This window comes from Mustela putorius, unplaced genomic scaffold (genome assembly GCF_011764305.1).
Source record: "Mustela putorius furo isolate JIRA1106 unplaced genomic scaffold, ASM1176430v1.1 tig00003972_pilon_pilon_pilon, whole genome shotgun sequence".
Classification (NCBI taxonomy): domain Eukaryota; kingdom Metazoa; phylum Chordata; class Mammalia; order Carnivora; family Mustelidae; genus Mustela; species Mustela putorius.
In genome coordinates, this window is record NW_025422115.1 from 5,765,904 (window position 1) to 5,786,922 (window position 21,019).

General features: G+C 44.1%; 1 protein-coding gene across 4 annotated transcripts in view; it reads right to left on the reverse strand.

The window, feature by feature from the left end:
- Positions 1-21,019, reverse strand: part of ADAMTS17 (ADAM metallopeptidase with thrombospondin type 1 motif 17) — a 327,264-nt gene that overhangs the window by 76,240 nt on the left and 230,005 nt on the right. For 2 of the 4 annotated variants that reach the window (XM_045070851.1, XM_045070850.1), the window contains exons 16-17: positions 17,738-17,806; positions 6,760-6,840 (exon numbers count right to left, since the gene is read on the reverse strand). In XM_045070851.1, coding sequence (XP_044926786.1) covers positions 6,760-6,840; positions 17,738-17,806 — 150 coding nt within the window. The remainder of the gene's footprint in view (positions 1-6,759; positions 6,841-17,737; positions 17,807-21,019) is intronic. The other 2 variants (XM_013060100.2, XM_045070852.1) reach the window with 1 other exon arrangement.

Below are 21,019 nucleotides of genomic sequence, written 5' to 3' on the forward strand. Positions count from 1 at the left end.
TGACAGAAAGCATTATTTTCCCCATTTCTCAGATGAGGAAATAGGGGCATGGAGAGGTTAAGTTACCTGCCTAAAGTCACACAGCTACAAAGACTGGACAACCTGAACCTAAACATACCGAGCTCAGCACTCTTACTACTCTGGCATTATTCTTTAGGTTACAGCCTCCATCTAGAGTTTTGCGACAAATACAAAAATGTGCAAGTGTCATACTTGTTTTTGGAGAGAACACATTCCAGGCTCCAATTGCCGCAGTGTCTCGCATTCCATATACCCTTATTGTAACGAAACTCACAGACTGTTCTTTCTACTTCTCTGTAGGTTTGGAGAATTGTTTCTTGCACACACACACGTAAATTTGGTTTCAGAAATCAGTGCAGGCTGGTGGGGAGTGGAGATGGACACAGTGAGGGGCCAGAGTCCTTGAGGAACGGTCCTAGAGACAACAAGTCGGGGAAGCACAGGGAGTGGCAGACACATGCCTCTCCTCTCCACAACCCCGCCAACACCACCAGTCAGGGCCTCCTCACTGGGTGTTGAGGACAAAGCTCTTGCCCTCGGGGAACTCAACATTTGGAAGGGAGACAGGTGAGAAAACAGATAAACACGGTAGAGTTTCATAGGCTCTGTGGCAGAGGTGAGTTCAGGGTCTGCATCTGTGTGGGGGGACAGGGACGGGGACATACGGGGAAGACTTTCTGGAAGAAAAGCAGGGAGGGTGGCCTGGGAGTGCCTGGCAGGCATGGACTGTGGATCCTGACCTGGTGGCCATGAGAGCTCTTCCTGTGAACACTGCTCTGTGTGGAGAAGCAAGTGGGAGTTGAAGCAATTTTTTCCCCTAGAAGTCTGGCTGGGAAGGGGAGGCAAGATGAAGAGTGGTGCTAAAGGGTGGAGAAGGGAAGAAAAGTCTCACTGTTCTTATTATCGGGGTGGGAGACACAAGCATGTTGAGACCCTCCTCCCCCACCCAGAACTTGGAGTTAGAGAGATGGGCAGTTTCTTTAGTTTCTTTATATGTGGACCACTACATTGCTTGATTCACCCCATAGAACCCATTTACAACACTCTGGAGTGGCAGCTCTCCTTGCCACTGGCCACCCACATGCATCAGCTGACTCCCTGACTCAGTGCCTGGGCTGGGGCCTTGGGTTTAAGAGTTGCAGCCCTGGCCTTGTTCTCATGTTATGGCTGCTGTGAATGGTGTGTTGGCTGTCTCTATCTCCAAGTAACAACAACCCAGAGTTTCCTTTGGGAGTATGTTTATCCTCTATCTGACTCCAAACTCATCCCCAGTCCAGGTATGGGGCCATCCCCCAACCCTGGACTGTGAGAGTCAGTTCTAAGGCTTCCATTCACTTTGGGAAGAAGCAAATTTCTATAGGATTGTCTGGAGACTTAAAGTAAATCTGGATTACCAGCATCTGGGAAGAGGCACCCAGATTAAAGTCAACTGAGTGGACAGTGGTGCCAGGGTAGAGAGGGACACAGTTTCCCATGACATCATTTTAAGCCCCTGGATCCAGCAGTGCCTGAAGCTGATACTCACCAACTGAGAACAGTTTGGCTTTCACATGTGTCTTTTTAAGGTTTGGTTTTGTTTTTTATTTTTTTTAAAGATTTTATTTATTTATTTGACAGAGAGAAATTACAAGTACACTGAGAGGCAGGCAGAGAGAGAGAGAGAGAAGGAAGCAGGCTCCCTGCTGAGCAGAGAGCCCGATGCGGGACTCGATCCCAGGAACCTGAGATCATGACCTGAGCCAAAGGCAGCGGCTTAACCCACTGAGCCACCCAGGCGCCCTGGTTTTGTTTTTTAAAATACCAACCATGATAGGGGTAGGGCAGGTTGGGAAAGAAGATTACTAGTATGGACTCCTAGAAACCACTCTAGGATCCTAGTGTCATACCCTAAGATGTAGAAGGCTATCTAGGCCTTAAACTGTCTCCTGGGCCTCTGCTCCTGTCCAGCACTAACGCCTAGGATGAGGTGGCTCCTTCTTACTCGGCCTTGTTTGTGCATCTCCTAGGCCCTTTGTGTAAGACACTTTCAAGTGACACTGAAAGCTACCCTACCTCCATTACAGAAGTCAAACATCTGGGGGGTTAAGACCGGGAAGGACTAGCCAAAGTGCAGGAGGGGACAATTCTCAAACCGCCCGCAGAAGCAGCATGTAGAAGTGTGCAGGCCAGCCTGAGGAGCCCTGCCTCTGTTGGCAGAGGCACTGGCTGTGGCTGATCCAGTGGCCAGATGGACTGCCGGCTGGGACTTGGGACATGTCAGCCTGCGATCGTGAGAGCAGGGATATGCCTGTCAGTAGCGGGAAGGGTTGAGACGGGCAGGTGGAAGAGACATTGCACGAGGTGGTCTGCAAGGTGGGTCTGGGGCGGCCTGGGAGGAGTAGGTCAAGGAAGAGGAGGAGGCGACGTGAGAGAGTCAGGCTGTGGCTGGCCAGCTAGGACAGAACAAGGTCAGTGCTGAATGGGGGGAGAACGCGTCAGATGGTGCAGCACTGGTACTCAGCTCACTGGGGAAAGCAGCCTAGATTTACAGGGTCTGTAAATGCAACCCCCCCCCCCCCCAAGCAGGGCAGATTTCAAGCAGTCTGTGTGACCGTGGTGAATGCAGAGCTCCTCCAAGTCACACGTGGCTGCTGTGGTCCCCCCCCTCCCCCATGAGTTCAGAAAGCTCCTGGCTTTGCTTTGAAGGGGCTGGGCTGGAGCTGCTGACTCTACCACAGCTCTGGGGGTGTGGGCAGGTCCACAGGGCCCTAGAAAGAATAAACTCTATGGCCACCTTCACGACAGCTTCTAGGCACTGCAATCATGACTTGCAGACCACCTCAGCCACAGCCAGTGCCTCTGCTCTACTGAGCCAGCCGGGTGCCTCCAACGTGGCTTTATGATGGCCACTTGGCACCCCTTCCTCAGGACAGTTCGATGTTGATGTCAGTCCTTGATGAATTTTGCAATGGGAGGGAAAACACAGGGTTCAACATCGGGGCTCAGCAATTCCGAGAAGCAAGGTGATTGCTTCTAACCTATTGACTCGGTGAGGAATCTAGTCAGCAACAGTCACAAATTTGCACTGGTGATACCGGGACTTCCTGCTAAGATGGGAATTTAGCACCTGCAAGTCCTTCAGAAGGGTGGGACAGCAGCCTCAGAGAATCTGTGAACATCAAGATCGTTATTAATACCAAATACACAGGTATGGTGTGGAGTCTGATGGGAAACCTATGTCGTGGGGCTGGGTCAGCTCCAGCCAGTGGGAACGCTGATCATGCCCTAGCCCACTGGCATTAGCACTCCATGGGGTGTTTGAGAGCCGGTGGGGTGGGAGCACCCAGGCCCTTTGCAGAAGTGCTTTCCAAGGCCTTGGACATAATGCTGCATTCGTTTTCTGAAAGAAGGCCCCAGAGTTAAGTTTTGGGCCCTACAAGTTCCCGTCCTTCTCATTCCTGTGGCATCAAGGGTCTAGCCAAGCTCCCCTGTGTCTGTAAGCAGGTTGAGGTTAGCTTGCATTGAAATTAAGATTTTTAGGTCCAGAAGTTCAAACAGGAGCTATTAAAAGGATTACACACGCTTTGATTTGACAGGCAAATAATAAAGTGACGAACAAAGGAAAATCTTCAGCGACTTGATTTGATCTGTGTTGTCTGAAGTTTGGATTTGCAGGGGAGGAAAATTTTTTGCTTTGCTGGTTCTGTCTGGGTCAGAGGCTGGATGCTTTAAGCCACCATCCAAAATAGAGCAGTGCTTGCTTTCATGTATTTGGGTTAGAAGCCATGAGGATCCTCTCAGCAGCTGGAGAGACTTTTAGAGCGATGAAGATGGGCACAAACAAGCTCTCTCTTGCTACTGTGGCAGAACAAAACCATTCCATTAAGGAAAGGCCCATAATGTGAGGTCTGATGGCAAATGTCCATTTCTCTCCTGGGGCCCTTTTTCTCCCTGTGGACAACTACACATTGTCCTTGGACATCTAGGCACTGTGGGAAAAGATCCTGAGCCATTTTGGGGACCTGGGGGTTGGGGAGAGGGGAACAGCTCCTTACAGCTGGCTGGAGGTACATTAGAGAGGTCCGTCCCCGTCCGCAGGCCCTCCTCTTGTGAGGAGCTGTGCAGAAGTTGGGCTTCTTTCTGTCTTTCTCCCTCTTGGATTCCACTGGAAGACTTGACCCACAGTAAACCTACTTCTAATCCTGGCATCCCGTTAGTTCCTTGTATTTCCACCTGGAGCTCTGCCAGCTCTGTTCTGAGCCGTGGACACAAACTGCAGAGGCATTTCCTGTGCCAGGTGCCTTGCTGCAGGGAGCCAGGCAGCGTGGGCTGAAGGTAGGTGGGGTGAAATTCTGCAGGAATGGCTCCCGGCAAATGTGAGAGAGTAATTCAGAGTTACATTGGGTTGGCTTCCAAAGCACCCAGCCCCGAGTGGAAACAGGGCTTGTTTGAATTAATTTTAGAAATATCAGGAGCGTGGACCACCTTCAGATTTGCCCGCACCCCCACACCCAGCCCTGGACTCCTGGGATTTAAAAACATAGGAATAAGATAAGAAGACCAAAGCTGGCTCTAAGCTCCCTTGGAGGTCCAGTGCTTCTGGGGATGTTGTTCTGAGACATGGAACCCATCTCCTTGGGATGGAGGTTTGCCACCTCTAGGTCCACACAAAGAAGGAAAAGCAATGTGCGAGTGTAACACGTGTTCTCTGGGTAAAGATGCCCCTTCCCCTGCCCCCGCTGATGTCTGGTGATGACCGGACACATCAGGGCGATTTGAGGATGCTTGTAAATGGCACAGCCCCAGAGGATATGAGGAGTATGCACAGGCTCCAGAATGAATCCTTGGAGCCTCTATCTTGTCCTCAGTGAAAGAGGCAAAGCAATATTTTCCCATGCTTTTGGGGCAGTGAGGAATCGGTCTGCAGAACAGGGCAGGGCTCAATGCCTGGGAACCCCAAACACTGATGTTTGTGTCATCCCCACATGTGGCCCGCCGACTCCAGGAGCTGAGAGGAACCAACCGGAGAGCTAGTCCCCACCACTGGCAGCACTCACTAGTTAGATGGCCCTAACACAGGCTCCGGGGAGAAGTTCATTTTTACTAAGCTGAGCAATCTAAAGGATTCTGACACCCTTCTGTCCTTCTTGTCTTGTTGCAGGAAAGTACAGGTAACTTTCCTACTTTCGAGGGACATCTGGGGCTGGGTCGGGGCCGGAAAGGTACTGGGAAGTCTCGGAAGCCAGGACCAGAAGCCGAGGGACTTGCTTGCTGCTGCTTTGATGGAAGAACCATGTCACTGACTGTGGAATGGGGCTTGCTCCTGGGATACTGAGATCAGGTCAAAGGCAATGTCTGCCATCCTCCAAGGCCTGGTGTCCCCCAAGGGGCAGAAATTCTTCCAGGTAGGCGAGGGCTAATGTACCAGCTGGAAAGGGTGACACTAGATGATTGGGCTTCCAAAGAAAATGCTGGTGAGGAGGGGGTGGGGTCTTTGGGAATTTAGTAAAAAGGGCCACGGCTCTGCAGGAACTGCCAAGAGCAGCACAAGGCCACCTTAAAAGTGTGCATAAGCATCGTTCTATCTGCAGGGACAGCTGGGGCAACTGCAGAGAAGGGTGCCAGGCTAGACTGGGAGAGTGGCCATGCTGGGAGAGTCTCAAAGCCATTGGGGCTGATGAGAGCCATGTGGGTGTCACCCTAAGGGATGGTAAGGTCCTACCCTGGAAGCAGGAGCAGCAGTGGCCTCAAAGAGGTGGGGCGGATGGCAGAAGTGAAAGCTGCAGAAGAAGGGACAGGGTTGCCTGGGACACAGTAGGGACCCCAGGAGGTTGCTGGCTGGTGAGCCGTGGTGTGGGCACTCAGGAACAAGAGCTCCTGGCCCCACTCCTGCCTCTCTCCAAGGCATGTGTGTGAGGATTAACTCGGTGTTTGCAAGCAGTTCTTATAGGATGGTGGTCTTCATTTTAAACTTGCCTACTATAGGTTTGTTTTATGTCTGTCTAATCAGACTTTCTTTTTTAAAAGAGATTTTATTTGAGAGAGGAAGAAGGAGCACCTGTGGGCACGAGCAAGGGGAGGGGGAGAGGGGGAGGGGGAAGCAGACTCCACCCTGGAGCAGGGAGCCTGATATGGGGCTTGATCCCAGGACCCTGGGATCATTACCTGAGTGGAAGGCAGACACTTAACTGATAGCTACCCAGGCACCCCAGACTTTCAGTTTCTCAGGTAGGGACTATTTCAAAGAAAGACTTAGAGCCTTCTGTATCTACAAAGGCAGGAACGTGGACCAAGATGTAATAAAAGTGATAAAAGTTGAAATGAAATGAAAGCATTTCATGAATAACTTTGTTTCAGCTAAAACAACTTAATTCTTCAGTTTGAAGCCAGAGAGAAAGAAAAAGAGAGAGTGAGAGAGAGATCATGTCTTGTATATTCTTGTCAATCTCAAATAGAACCTTGCAACACAGACTGAGGAGATAGTAACAGAAGGAAGCTGGAAGGTAACAGAAGTAATCAGAAGGAAGAAACAGAAGTTTCTTCCTACTGATCCCCTCTCCCCTGCCCCATCCACTTGGGGGTGGCTGCACTTTAGCCAACTAGGATGGCATCATGTGGTCCACTGTGATTACTTCTATCGTTAGACCTTGGATATGAATGTAACACCCACGGCCTGGGAGAATGATGGTGGACCACGTAATCAGCCTGATGATCCAAATCTCAGAACATAAATCATGAGTTAGATTCTTTTTGTTTTACCCAGAAAACTGTGGGCGGGTTTATCCTCCACCACGCGAATCCTCCGGGCTCCTGCTGGAATGATGGTAGCTTCAATATAACCTGTGGTGGCAGATAACAGGAAGGTGAAGCATGCCTCCACCCCCCATCAGAGGTGCATGTAGAACCACCCCCCCCACACCAAAATCTACCTGACCCTCTCCTTCCCCCACCCCTATGGTGATTTCAGAGCCTGCTGCTGGTCCAGCTCTAAAAAATCAAGTCAACTAACACAGAGTGTTCTTCTATGGCCAGAACCTCTGAAGAACCATTTGTGTGTATGGAGAGTTGAACTGCGTCTTCCCCCACCCACCCCCATTCTTATGTTGAAGTCCTAATCCCCACTACCTCACCGTGTCACCTGATTTGGAAAATGGGTCTTTGCAGGTGTGATTCCTTAAGATGAGATCCTGCTGGAATAGAATGGGCACTGCATCTTCTACAAAGGGGGAGTTCAGATGCAGACAGGTACACAGAACCCCATGGAAGCAGGAAGCAGAGATCAGGGTGATGCTTCTAGGGGGCGCCTGGGTGGCTTGTTGTTAAGCCTCTGCCTTCAGCTCAGGTCACAATCCCAGGGCCCTGGGATCAAGCCCTGCATTAGGCTCCCTGCTCAAGATGCTTCTATAAGCAAAGCAACACCCAAGACACCCAGCAAGCCACCAGAGGCTAGGGGAGATGCATGAAGCAGATTCTTCCTTCCAGCATTCCAAAGGAAGCAACCCTGCCCACACCTTGATCTTGGCCTTGTAGCTCCCAGAGCTGTGGGACAGCAACAGTCTGTTGTTTATGCCAGTCAGTTTGCGGTACTTGGGGACTGTGGTACTTAGTGACGGGGGCCCTAGCAGACTGAGACAGCCTGGAATCCTGCAGGAACAGCCCCTCCCTGGAGCACAGAGGCAGCCTGCCCTTGGCCACTCTATCTGCTGGAGGTTCCTTTGGGCTTTACTGTACTCTGAGCTGTCCCTCAATTCATGGAATGATAGCAGAAGCTAAGCTCCTTGCCCAGTGGCAACACCACTCCTTAACACACTGTTGGCCATTTCCTGCTTCCGTTGATCTCTGGGCATCTCTACAACTCTCCCAGTGCAGTCTTTTGTCTGTCTCCTTGAGTATTTCCAACTATAATGGGAGGTCCTTGGAGGCCGGGGGCCTTCCTCTGCCCATCCTCTGAACCCATATGTGCCCAAACAGTGGGGGATAATGAAGATTCAAGGAGGGTAGGGCTGAGGCTGCCAGGCAGGAGGTCAGGACCTGGCTGCTGCCTGATTAACCGGGTCACTAAATGAGCCCAGCCCTATGGTGTGATTTTGAAATACAGGCTGGTGATCATTTTGTTTTGATTTTCATCTGGGTTTTAGACAAGGATTATATGTGTTTGCTTCAGCAATTTAGATGAGGATCCCAAATTAGATTATGAAACCTTCCCCTGTGGTTCCTAAATGTGATCATCAGAGTCAGCAGGGGAGCATTAAAAAGGACAGATTTCAAGCCCAACTACATAGAGATTATGGAAATATCTATTTATGAGAGTTTGGTTTATTTCCTCATTTTCTCACAGTAAAACTAGCCTTATTTTTACTATAAAAATAGTTCATGATAATTCAAACCACAGAAGGGGAAAAAAACCCCAGAATGAACACATTGCACTACAGAAATTACCCCCTAAAAAAGTAAAATTTTGGTGAATAGCCTTTTTGGCACCTATTAATGCATATAAAAATACATACATCATTTTACATGAATAGGATATTGTATAGAGTTTTAAAAGATCAGGGACAACTTTAAAATAGAGTTTTGCTAGGCAGTACAAAATTCAAGTTACAAAAGATTATAGTAAAAAGGGCGTGTCTCTCATAAGATATACCCTATACTTAGCTACCTTTCTAACACTTTTATTATTTATAATGTGTTTATTTTGGCCGGGTTCCTATAAAGCTAATTGAAACATCTGCTCCTATGACAGTTTTGTTTCTTCCGTTCTAATCATTATGGCTTTAATTTCTTCTCCTTCACCATTGTTGTGGGAACTTACAAAACCATGTTGTGTGCAACAAGAGACTGTGGCATCCTTACCTTATGCATGATGTTCCCAAGAATGCCTCCAAAGTTTTCCCACTGAAAATGATGTCTGTTGTGTTAATGTGACTGATATCAACCACCAGGTTAAGGAAGTTCCCTTTCATCCTAGTTAAGAGCTTTTGTTATGAAGAGATATTGAAGTTTTTGTTATGAAGAGATATTGAAGCTTTGCTGAAATCATCATATTTTTTTGCCCCAAACAATCTGAAGACTTCAGGGCATTAAAACTGTAATCACACTGCTCATGGCTAACATGGTGGGTGGGTCAGTATCTTACTTTGTCTTTCCTTCACCAATACATTTTAGCTAACTGTTAATTCTTTTTTATTCTGATATTTTTCTGTTAACCTTTAATTGTATTTACATTTCTATTATATGGTTTGTCAGCTGGTCAGTGAAGTATTTTAATCCCTGGATAGTAAAAGATGAGGAAATCAGCACAATTACACTGGGCTTCACTTCCTTACATCTTACTTTCAACTTTTATTATATAAATCCTACACTGTATCTATTTGTAAGATTTATCTTTTGCTAAAATAATTCATGCATTTGTTTTAGTCTCAGTCCTAAAACTTAATTTAGTGTTCATTTTGTGTTCCTCCACCAGTTTCTTTAATGAATTCTTACTTGACTCAAGTTTGTGCTCTTTGAGATGGGCTTTTGGGAATTACATTTTCTGAAATGCAATAAAGTAAAAATTATCATTTGTTGTTCTTATACTCGAATGTCAGTTTGACAGGTATAAAATTCTTAGTTCACACTTTCTTCCTCTAAGCTCACTATTATGAGTTGCTCCACTGAATGTCAGTGAGGAAAAGATTGAGGCCAATCTGATGTTTTTATTAGATTACCTAAAATCTAGATTGAATGCTTATAAGAGTCTTACCTTTAAAATATGATAACTATTAGGCTAATCATAGTTTAGTAGAATTTTTTCCTGGGATATGACACTATATTATTTCTGTACTTAAATATCTATTTTTCTGATTTGTCTCTTTTTGGGGGACACCAAATTATGCCTGATTTTCTGCCATGGTGTTCATTTGATCTCTTACCCTTTGGATTCTTTGTTCATTTCCATTTTACTCTGCTCATTTTTGTCAGTCTTGTCCTCCATGTTCCTTTTTGTATTCTCAGCAATGTTACTATCCTTTGTTTCCATGTGGACTTGGTTTCTGTGATGGATTCATGTTCATCCTTGACATCTTTCCATAGCTCTACCAAATCACGTTTCATCTCCCTCTGTTGCTTCACTATATCTTCACTGAGTTCTTTTATCTTAGCTATGAGTTCTTGTTTTATTGAGGCTATTGTTTAACCAGTTTTTGGAATTTATGGCAGTAACATTTGGTCATGATTTTCACCTTCTCCCTGGCAATGTTTTGCTGGTATTTGTTGTCTTTTTATCTCTTTCCTAGTGCAGTGATGGATCCTGTTCTGATTTCCTTTCCAAATTACTAATTTTTAGTGATACAAATTCTAATTGTACCAGCTGCTTGTACTAGGTTTGAGCAATAAGGAAGAACAGGAGAGTGTGATCGGCTACCATGACTTTTAATTGTTAGGACACAGGCTTATGTGTATCAGTGAATTTATTTTTATTTTTGTAAAATTTTATGTATTTTAAATTATACAAATATACATGTATGTTTTCTCCTAAGAATTTTATAATATAGGTAAATTTCAAGTCCTCTTAATCCAACTCTACTCCCTGTGAAAACTGCCACTATTGGTCTGGTGTATATTCATTCATGTATTTTATTTATATACACATATCCATGAAAACTAAGAATATTTATATTTGTCCATGTTTTACATATGCATTAGGAGAAATATTATAGTCATAGTGTACTATATTATACTTTTTGTAACATAACGTATCTTGGGAGATCTATCCATGTGAGTGTGTGCAGGTCTATTTAATTTTTCATTTAAATTGTAGCTTACATAATTACTCACTTGCTGAGGTACACTTAAGTTGTTTCAAGTCTTTTACTGTTAGAAACAATGCTATCTTATGTATGAATATGCACATAAAACTAACAAAATAGTAGCACCCTAACCCAGCAACATATAAAAAGGATTATATACCATGATCAAATAAGATTTATCCCAAGAATTCAAGGTTAGTTTGACACATAAAAACAAATCAATGTAATCTATATAAAAAACCAAAAACCCCAAGATCATTTTAATAGGTTCAGGGAGAGTATTTGACAAAATTTTACACCCTTCCATGATAAAAACACTCAACAAAGAATACAAGGGAACTTCCTCCACCTGATAAACAGCACTTACAAAAAACCCACAGCTAACATCAGACTTAATGGTGAAATACTTTAATGTTTTCCCCCTAAAATCAGGATCAGGAAGAAGACATGGATGTCCACTCTTGGTACTTCTATTTAGCATCGCACTGGAAGTCCTTTCCACATTGGCCAGACAAGAAAGATTTTTAAATGGATCCAAATTAGAAAGGAAAAATAAAAGCCTCTCTATTTGCAGATGTCAAGATCTTACAATATAGAAAAATGCTAAGGAATATACTAAAATAGGTTCAGCAAGGTTGTAAGATATGAGGCTTGAGCCATTAGAGTTGAACAGTTCAAAACGAAATTAAGAAAATTTAAATGAAATAGCATCAAAGAATGGCAAAGAATACTTAGGGATAACCTTCACAGAAGATGTGCAAGATTTCTACACCAAAAACTATAAAATGTTACTGAAAGATATTAAAGAAGAGCTAAATAAACAGAAAGACAGTCTATGTTCATTGATTACAAGATTTAATGTTAAAGTGGGAATAGTTTAGAAACTGATTTACATATTCAACATGGTCTATATAAAAATTTCAGCTTTTTGTTTTTTGCCAAAAATGACAAGTTGACCCTGAAATTCATATGGAAATGCAAGAGGCCCAGAGCAGACAAAATAATATTTAAAAGGAATAAAGCTAGAGAACGGACACTCATTTTAAAGTTTTCTAGCCAGATATAATAATGAGGACGATGTGGCACTGGCATAAAGAAACATTTAAAAAAAAGATTTTATTTATGTATTTGAGAGAAAGAGAGAAGCAGCAGAAGGAGAGGGACAAGCAGACTCCATGCTAAGTGTGGAGCCTGACACAAGAAGTCCAATTCATGACCCTGAGATCATGACCTAAGCTGAAATCAAGAGCTGGATGCTCAACCAACCGAGCCACTCACCCCAAGAGAGACATATTTATTAATGGAATATAATTGAGAATCTATAAATAAATCCTTTATTCACTTTTCAAAAGCAAAGGTGCTAAGAATATTAAGTGGAGAAACAATGGTCTTTTCAACAGTGTTGGGATAATTCAATATCCACATACAAAGAAATGAAGGTGGACTCCTATCTGAAGCCATACAAAAACCTATCCTAAGATGGATCATAGGCCTAAATCTAAGCTATAACTATGAAACTCTTGAAGAAAACATAGGAGTAAGATTTTTAAAAAAAGATTTTATTTATTTTATTTGACAGATAGAGATCACAAGTAGGCAGAGAGGCAGAGAGAGAGGGAGGAGGAAGCAAGCTCCCTGCTGAGCAGAGAGCCTGATGCGGGGCTCGATCCCAGGACCCTGGGATCATGACCTGAGCCGAAGGCAGAGGCTTTAACCCACTGAGCCACCCAGGCGTCCCAGGAGTAAGATTTTTATGACTTTGGATTAAGCAATGACTTCTTAGATATGACAGCAAAAGTACAAGCAACAAAAGGGAAAAAAAAGTAGACTATATCAAAATGTCGAACTTTGTGCCTCCAAGGACACCACCAAGAATGTGAAAAGCAAACTCAGACACTGGGAGAAAATATTTGCAAACCATTTTGATAAAGAAACTATCTAGGATATATAAAGAAACCTAATAATTTGATAATAAAGTGACAAATAATCCAATATAAAAATAGGCAAAGGATTTTAATAGACATTTCTCCAAAGAAGATATATAAATGGCCAGCAGGCACACAGAAAGATGCTCAAAATCATTAGTCATTAGGGAAATGCAAATCAAAATCACCAGCAGATATGACTTTATACCCACTAGGATGTCTATAACCAAAACAATAGACAAGATGTCCTACAGAGAATGTGGAGCAAATGGAACTCTCATTCATTATGACCAGGAATGTAATATGGTACAGGTACTTTGGAGAAGAGTTTGGCAGTTCCCCACAAAATTAAGCAGAATGACTGCATGACTGACCAGTTCCATTGCTAGGTACATAGCCAAGAAGAATGGAATGACATGTCCATGCAAAAACTTACATACAAATGTTCACATTAGCCTTATTCATAATAGATAAAAAAAGAAAAAAAAGGAGGGGGAAACATCTCAAATACCCATCAACTGATGAATGTATTTTTTAAAAGGTGGTGTAACCACACAATGGAATATTATTCAGCAATAAAAAGAATGAGGCGACTGACACATGCCACAATAGGGAGGAAGCCTGAAAATATTATGCTAAGTTAAAGAAGTCAGTCACAAAGGACCACATACTGGCATGTGCAATTTATATGAAATGTTCAGAACAGAGAGAAAGACCTACAGAATGGTTACTGAGGGCCGGGTAGGAAGAGGATGGGGAATGACTGCTGAGTGTGGGATTTCTTCTTAGGATGATAGCGGTGATGGTTGCATAACTATGTACACATACTAAATGCCCACTGAACTGCACATCTTAAAGGGCTGAATTTTACAGTATGTGGATTTTATTTCAATGAAGATGCTTAAAAAAAAAAAAGAAATGATACTTGCAATGAATCTCTTTGTACATCTCTCATTGTGCATATATACCATGTCCTACCTGATCAACTGTGAGAATTGCTGATTCAAATACGCATGAGCTAAAATGTTACATGGATAGCTCAACTGCCCTCCATAATAGTTTGACTAGTATAGAAGTCAATCAACACTATATAAGGTTGTCTGTTCATTCATAGACTTCTAAATACTTGAAATTGCTGATCTTAGCATTTGCTAATCCAGTAGATGAAAAAAATAGAGATTTAATTTGCATTTCTCTCACAATCAGTTTGGTTTGGCCTCTTATTGCACATTGACTGACCATTTGTAGTTCCTTTTAAGTTAACTGCCTTGCTGAGAAGTACTGCCCATTTTTCTACTTGCTTTTTGTTTTTATCTATCAGCAGGAATTTTAAAAGGATATCTTAGTACATATTAACATATATTTAATGTGTTTTAAACTCAAACTTTCTACTTACTTGACTTATCACATTTTTTCTGTCTCTTGTTTTTGGTACCCTTTATCATATGTTTTAAATTTGAAAGTCATACTTCTGAGATCTCTTTGTTTTCCAATGGTTTCTTCTCATTCTGTACTAGTTTTATGGATACCATTGCATCTCAAATCTTTTTAAGGATAGCTGGTAGAGATTTTGCAACTTTTATTACTTGAGTGATCTTGTTTTTCCCGTGGGTCATCTTTTCAAGGTATCCTTGGTCTCTCCCATTTGTGTTGCAGACTCTTTCAGGAAGGATGCCACAGATGGGCTGTCTCTGTCAACCTGTGTGGGGTTTGCTGACCATCAGGACTGGCTTTCAGCGGTGGCGGGGAGGGGGGCAGGGAGTCGTTGTTGGGTGCTTGACAACCAAAATAGTAAAATGTTTGCTCCATGTGCCGTGGTGTGCTGCTGGCCACCAAGTATCTCTAGGTCTCTCTCCAGAAGTGATAAGGATGCAGTTCCTTGCCCTCTTAAACTGTGTGACCATGTGACCCACTCTGATCCTTAAAATAAGTGTCAAAGTGATGTGTACATAGGAGCTTTAAGAGCATCAGGATATGATTTGCTGTGTTCCTTTTTTTCTGCCAAGGTAATATGGCAACATCTGAACAATAAAATCTGTCAGCCCAGGTCCATGAGTGGCTCAAACATGCAGACCCTCTTACCACCCACACTGGATATGCAACATGGGCAAGAAATAAACTTTTGTGTTAAGCCACTGATATTGGGGGGGGGGTGTTATTGTGTTATCTGCTGCAGCAAATTCAAGTCTATTTATTCAGATTCATGTACATATGAGATTTCCTTGTTCCTATTAAACCTCTTAATAAGTTCCTTTTCTTTCCTTTTTTTTTTTTTTTTAAAGTAGGTTCCCTGCCCAGTGTGGAGCCCAGTGTGAGGCTCGACCTCACAACTAAAGACCTGAGCCAAGATCAAGAGTCAGACACTCTACCTACTGAGCCACCCAGGCCCCCCTTAATAAGTTCCTTTTCATTCATTTTAAGGTCAGCGTTGGAAGAGAGGAAGCACTTTTTCAAGCTGCCATCTTAGAAAGTTTAGCAGCATCTGTCAGTCTTGACAGCAAATGCCTGGGCATTGTTATAGATCCAGCTCCGGAAGTTTTACAAATTCCTGTTCTACCTGATGCTTAGGAAGACTCAGATGTAAACACAGTTCGGTCTGAGGGCTGAAGTCAGTTGTCTCACTTCATATGCCCTGATCCTGATTCCCAGGCAGGATGATTTTAACCAGCTGGGGTGTGGTCCTCCAGTGTGATTCCTTCCAGACACTTCCCAATGCCATGGGGAATGGCAACACTGGCTCAACTCAACAGCCCGCCCGTGGTCCCGGCACTACTCTTTCCTCACAGAGGGAGGCAAGGAGTTCTGATTAAAAACAGTTTCTGCTCTTACAAATGTTTTTCTTCTTAAAACATCTGGCCACTAAACACCAAGCAAAACAAACAGAACAGAACAAAATAACAACAACAGAACACATCTTTTAGGATTATAGCAATGGTCTTTGAACCACAAATTTCTCTTAGAGAAGTTCATTCCTTCTGGGGGAATTTGAAGAATTACTGGATCCTCAGCATACAAGACAGTGAAGTGCCAAAAACGGAGACAAAATTATTCAGGGTCAACGTGATGGAAACCTTTTGGGGGAGGAGTCTCCATTTCAACCACAAAACGGACCTGGGAACAGGATCTGCTTGGGGAGCTGAATTGTTTTCAGAAAAAATGCTGCTGTTATGGGGAATCTTCCTATTTTGTGACTAGTAAGCCTTAATGTCAGCATTACCAAGCTGCTAAAACCGGGGGTAATGGATGCATCCACCAAGATCCAGAGTCACTCATTTTTCACATTCCACAGCAAGGTAGGCCATTTGCAACCAATGCACGGTCACCACACCTATGTTTAAACTTAATGTTGGCACAAGTAGTAACTCTGAAAAGGTACCTGTCTTTTCTCCTCTTTCAACTACGCTGGGGACAGAGCAGATGAGTAATAAAAAGCTCGGGGCAGATATAAAATCATGTGAGGCTCATCCTCAGGTGACCACCAAGTAATAGGGCAGGGGAGTCACTTCCATGAGTGGGTTCTGGTAACCTCTCTAAGATTTGCAGAGAACTAATGAAAGAAAAGGCAGGTGTTCAGTTCACAAACCAAGGAAATCACCTCTACTTCACTGTCCTTTTCCCCCTCTTTGGACCGACAGCTCAAAGCCCATGCTGAGGCTGGTATAGAAAGTGGCCAGCAATGGCAGGAGGCCCATCACCAAGTCCCAAAGCACCCGGTCATCCCTCATAACAGATGGCCCCTCAGGTGGATGCCAAGTACCACATGTTGACTGGGCATGGAAAATAATGAAAGAAGGGATGGACACTTAAAAATTCACAAGATAAAGTCATAATTTAGGTAGGGCAGGCAAGACTTTATCTTCAGAATAATTTTCCATTCTAATCTCTGCCATCAAGCAGGAGCCATCCAGTTAGAGGGACATGATTTGGTTTCATGAAGAAGCCATAGTTAACATTCAATGCCTTTGCCATCCTTCTAGGAGAACACAATGTTTTTGCTGTCAGGACAAGTAGTCAGAAGGAATGTCAATGCGATGTTGACTTGAAACCTATCTCAAATCTTCTGAATAGTTACTATCACAAGGCTATGAACACATTCCCCTAGAAAATACTTTTTGTCCGAATCCCCCAAGTGGACCTGCTTTCAGATGATGTGGTCACACTTTCCCCTTGTGTTTCTAGGAAGAAAACCATTGCGCTAGTAAGGTACTGTGATGGAATGCAGGAATCTGGCTGTGTAGCCTAGGACCCTTTCATAATGTTCATTGTATTGAACATGTAAACAAAACAAAAAAAGCTCCAAAAGTGTTTTTTGTTTGTTTGTTTTTTGGGGGGTAACTTGTCTTATAAATTGCTTGGAGAGGTTTTTGTATAAGTTTATAGTCCCCCCCCCCTTTTTTTTTTTTACAGAAGGTTGTTTATGAGACTACTACTATGTTTATGTCTAACCCTAGGGATTGTTCTGGGTCTCACTGGAAAGACCTCATTGTTAGGGAAGCCTGTGGGGCCAGACTCATACCCTTGTTCAGTTCCCAGGATGTGAGATCGGTGTAGGTGGGCCTGTGACCTTATCTCTAGTATGAAGACCAGGAGGATGTGATCCCCTGCCCTTTGGGAAGTACAAGTCTGTGATACGGACCCTTCTCTATGGAAGACTGGACCATCTGTGGCAAATTCTCCAGCAAGTCATAGCATTTTTCTGCTCAAGAGCCAGGTGTGGCTGAGGAGAATGAAGATATATCCCTTGGCATATTGACACAAGTTTCTGTCTGGTCTCTGATCTCATAACTCTTTACCTTTCATAGCTTTAAAAATTAGCTTTATTCTATAGTTTTTCTTTTTGGCAATAAGTCTTAAACATCAATTATACAGAAATGACAAAAGGCTTTTGAATTTATCCATGGCTTCACGCATGACTCATTCCCATTGACTTGGCTCAGAAAACATTCAGGCACGGAAGCAAGGAAAGAATCCCACACCAGACACGTCACCTCGAGTGCAGTGCATGACACATAAACATCTTACATGAGAAACACTTGGGGACAGCCTTTGCCATCACACATGTGGACACCTTCGTACAAAGATTATTCTTGACTGAGGAAAAGAAATACACGATCATTGGCTTCTAGGCACATTTCAGGGACTGATACTGTAGTTCTTAATCACAGCAGCGAGAAGCATCATTATTTGTCATCACGTAAATTTCCCCATGGCACTTCCATACCCCACACCCAGAGAACGGAACGTGGCATGTGTCAGAGTTTCTAAAGATAATTACTGAATAGATACGTGACTTGCAGATCTATCCACACTCAAAAGGGATAGATCATGTCACCTTCCCTTTAAAGAATTCATTGTTCGAGAAGGTTCTCTTTGAGGATAAGTGCAAAGCAATTTAGAACCCATGGGGCACCATTTCTCCGTGGTGACTGCAGGGACTACTAGTTACCCCTGCAGCACTGAGAAAGAGCACAAAATAAAGATAAAATAGTTACAGTCACACTTGAATGAAGTGGAGGCATCATACCAAGAACGTCTAAGCTACTCAATTAAAAAACTCAGCTGTTTCAACTCAACCAAAGCCTTGAGTGTGTTCAAGCCCATCCATGAAAGACATAATACAATAGCCATTCGAGAAAATTCTTTCCGTAGTTGAGGACTTCGCTTATTCCAAAGTCCAGAGTCAATAGGCCAGGGGGTAGTAAGGAGCCTACACTCGGAATGCCATAACCCCACTCACTGCTGATGACCTCTAAAGGACACAAGAGGGGGACCTCCTGGGGTCTGTGGACACTGGAGCCTGTGTGGGTCTGCTTTGGAGTCTCAGTTCAAGCACTTTCATGACCAAATCCAGGCAAGTTCAGGCAAGGGTCAGGACTTCATCTAACTGGGCAAAACTCCTGCATTTGATTACTTGTTATCTTTTTGGTGAGGCATTTCTTTTCAATATTCACCTTGAAGGGTGGTAAGACATTCCTCCTTCTCTCAGTCTTTCTAGATGCCTGGAGATGAAAGTCACCTTCCTATCTAAACTGACAGGATTAGTGAATCTGCCCCTGTTCCCTGATCCAGGGGGCTTTATACCATTTCAAAATTTGTTTTTTTTTTCACTTCAGCCTGAAATGTCCTTCCTCTAGTGGCACTATTAGTTCATTTTTACCTGTCCTTTAAGGCTCAGGGACCACCCTCATCTTTCAGCAGGCCTGGGCTAGGGACCCCACCAGAATTTGAGGCCCCACAGCAGGCCCCACTGAGCTGCCTCGCCTCACACGTGGACTCAAGCTGCTTGCCTGGGGGTACCCTCCCTCCGTGGTGACTGACGGGGTGGCTGTTAACTTTTATTTCTGTACACCTCATGCTTAAAATCTAGTAGTGTCGCATTAATGTTTACTGGGTGACTGTCAGTATCTTTGCAAAAGTACATTCCAGAATGTCAGCATTGCGTTTGATGAAACGCTATTAAACAGTGATTCATTCATGTGTGAGTGAGCATTTCACGCACAGCCTCGGGAAGAAGGATCCACACTGATAGGAGCTTCTGCTCACAGAATCTGATGGTGAGGATTTGGAAGTAACTGGCTTCAGACTTTAGAGCAAAGATGTAACATTTGGCCAACTGCTTGGAAGGACAGAAATTTCCAGGTGGGAAAAGCTGAATGGTGCTTATCTTTCTTGGAAGGTTTGTTAATGATGAGGGAGCAGAAGGCTAGCTGAGGATCAAACATAAGCTGACACCTGCAACTTCCCCTCAACTGCACACTCCTGGGTGGGACCTGTGGGACATTCTTCCAGGAATCTCCCAACTAAATGTTAATACCTTGCTAGAAGGGAAGGCAACCTGAACAATGGCAAGACCTCTGGTGTCTTATAGGTTGGCCCTCTTTAGCATATGAAAGTCCTTTTGAAATCTCCCTTTTCCTTAGTTCCCCCAACTCCTGAGTATCTAATCAGACACTCAAGACCCCAGTGTGCCGGCTTTTTCTGCCCACAGGTCCTGTCCATGTTCTTTAATAAAACCACCATTTTGCACCAAAAATGTCTCAAGAATTCTTTCTTGGTCGTCAGCTCTGGACCTCACCCCACTGAACCTCACCTATACTCCAAAACCACATCCCTAAGACTTCTGTGCCCCAGAAGCTGGAAGGAAGCATAATACCACAAGCCAGGGTGGGACAGCTCCCATCCACCCCCCAAATCCCCCCTCCCCCCACCCCCGCCCCAAGGCTTCCAATGGCAATCTGTCCCTCCAGGAGGGACTCACTGCCTGAGCCCCAGAATCCTGACCACCCTAGGAGGGAGGCTGCACATTCCTGCTCACCTTCCTTACTTGCACATATGGGACCCAGGCACCAGGTAGGATGGAGAAAGGGGAGAGAAAGAAAAAAAATTTTACTGTGACTGGGAGATCAAAGGTCAACAAAGGGATTAGACTGGGGGGAGGGGTAGGAAAGAAAGAACTCCTGCTCCATCAGGACTCTTCTGGAAGTGAGCTGCTAAGGCCTGTGGCAGAAAGGGTCTTGGTGTTCTAGTGAATTGCCCAGGGGGCAACAGTGGGTGTGTTTGTGTTCAACCCACCTTCCATAGAAGGGAGCAACTGTGGTCAGTTCAGTCCATCCGAGCTCAACACATCTGACTTAAATAAAGGGTTCTAATGCTTTTTTTATTTTTTTAATCAGTACTCAAACTTGCCAACTGCAGAGGTTTTTGCTCCTAGCTTCCCTTGCTGGCACATTAGGCAAGGTCAAAGTCTCATGGCAACGTGGAGCTGGGGCCCAAATAGAGGAAGTGGCCACAGACATGTCAAAATATATAGAAATCACCAAAGCTCCAGCACAGTGTTGTTCCAGAACTTTCTGCAGTGATGGAAACATTCTCTCTCTGGGCTGTCTGGCACAGGAGCCCCAAGCCACACGTGACCACGGAGGACCTGAGATGTGGCTAGTGGGGCTGAGGGCTGAATCTCAAATTAAAATTTTAATTGTAATTAAACTTTGAATAGACTAAAGTGGCCTGTGGCTACTGTCCTGAATGATGCAGCTTTGGAGGTCACTACCCCCCCAAACCGACTTGCTCTAGTGTTTCCTTCCTCAGTTTACCTCAGGATCAATGTTGCAGGCACAGATTGTCACACGTTTCCTGTTGCACAGGCTGGGTACCTGTCTTTAAAATCCAGAAACCTGGCCTGAAATGTCATTTTTTAAGCATATCTTAAAATTAAAATTTTGTGCTTGCATTGGCCTCTGGTTTTGCTTTTACAAGATCCTACAACATGCTTGTGTAACAGGTTACCGTTTCTGCAAGTTATCA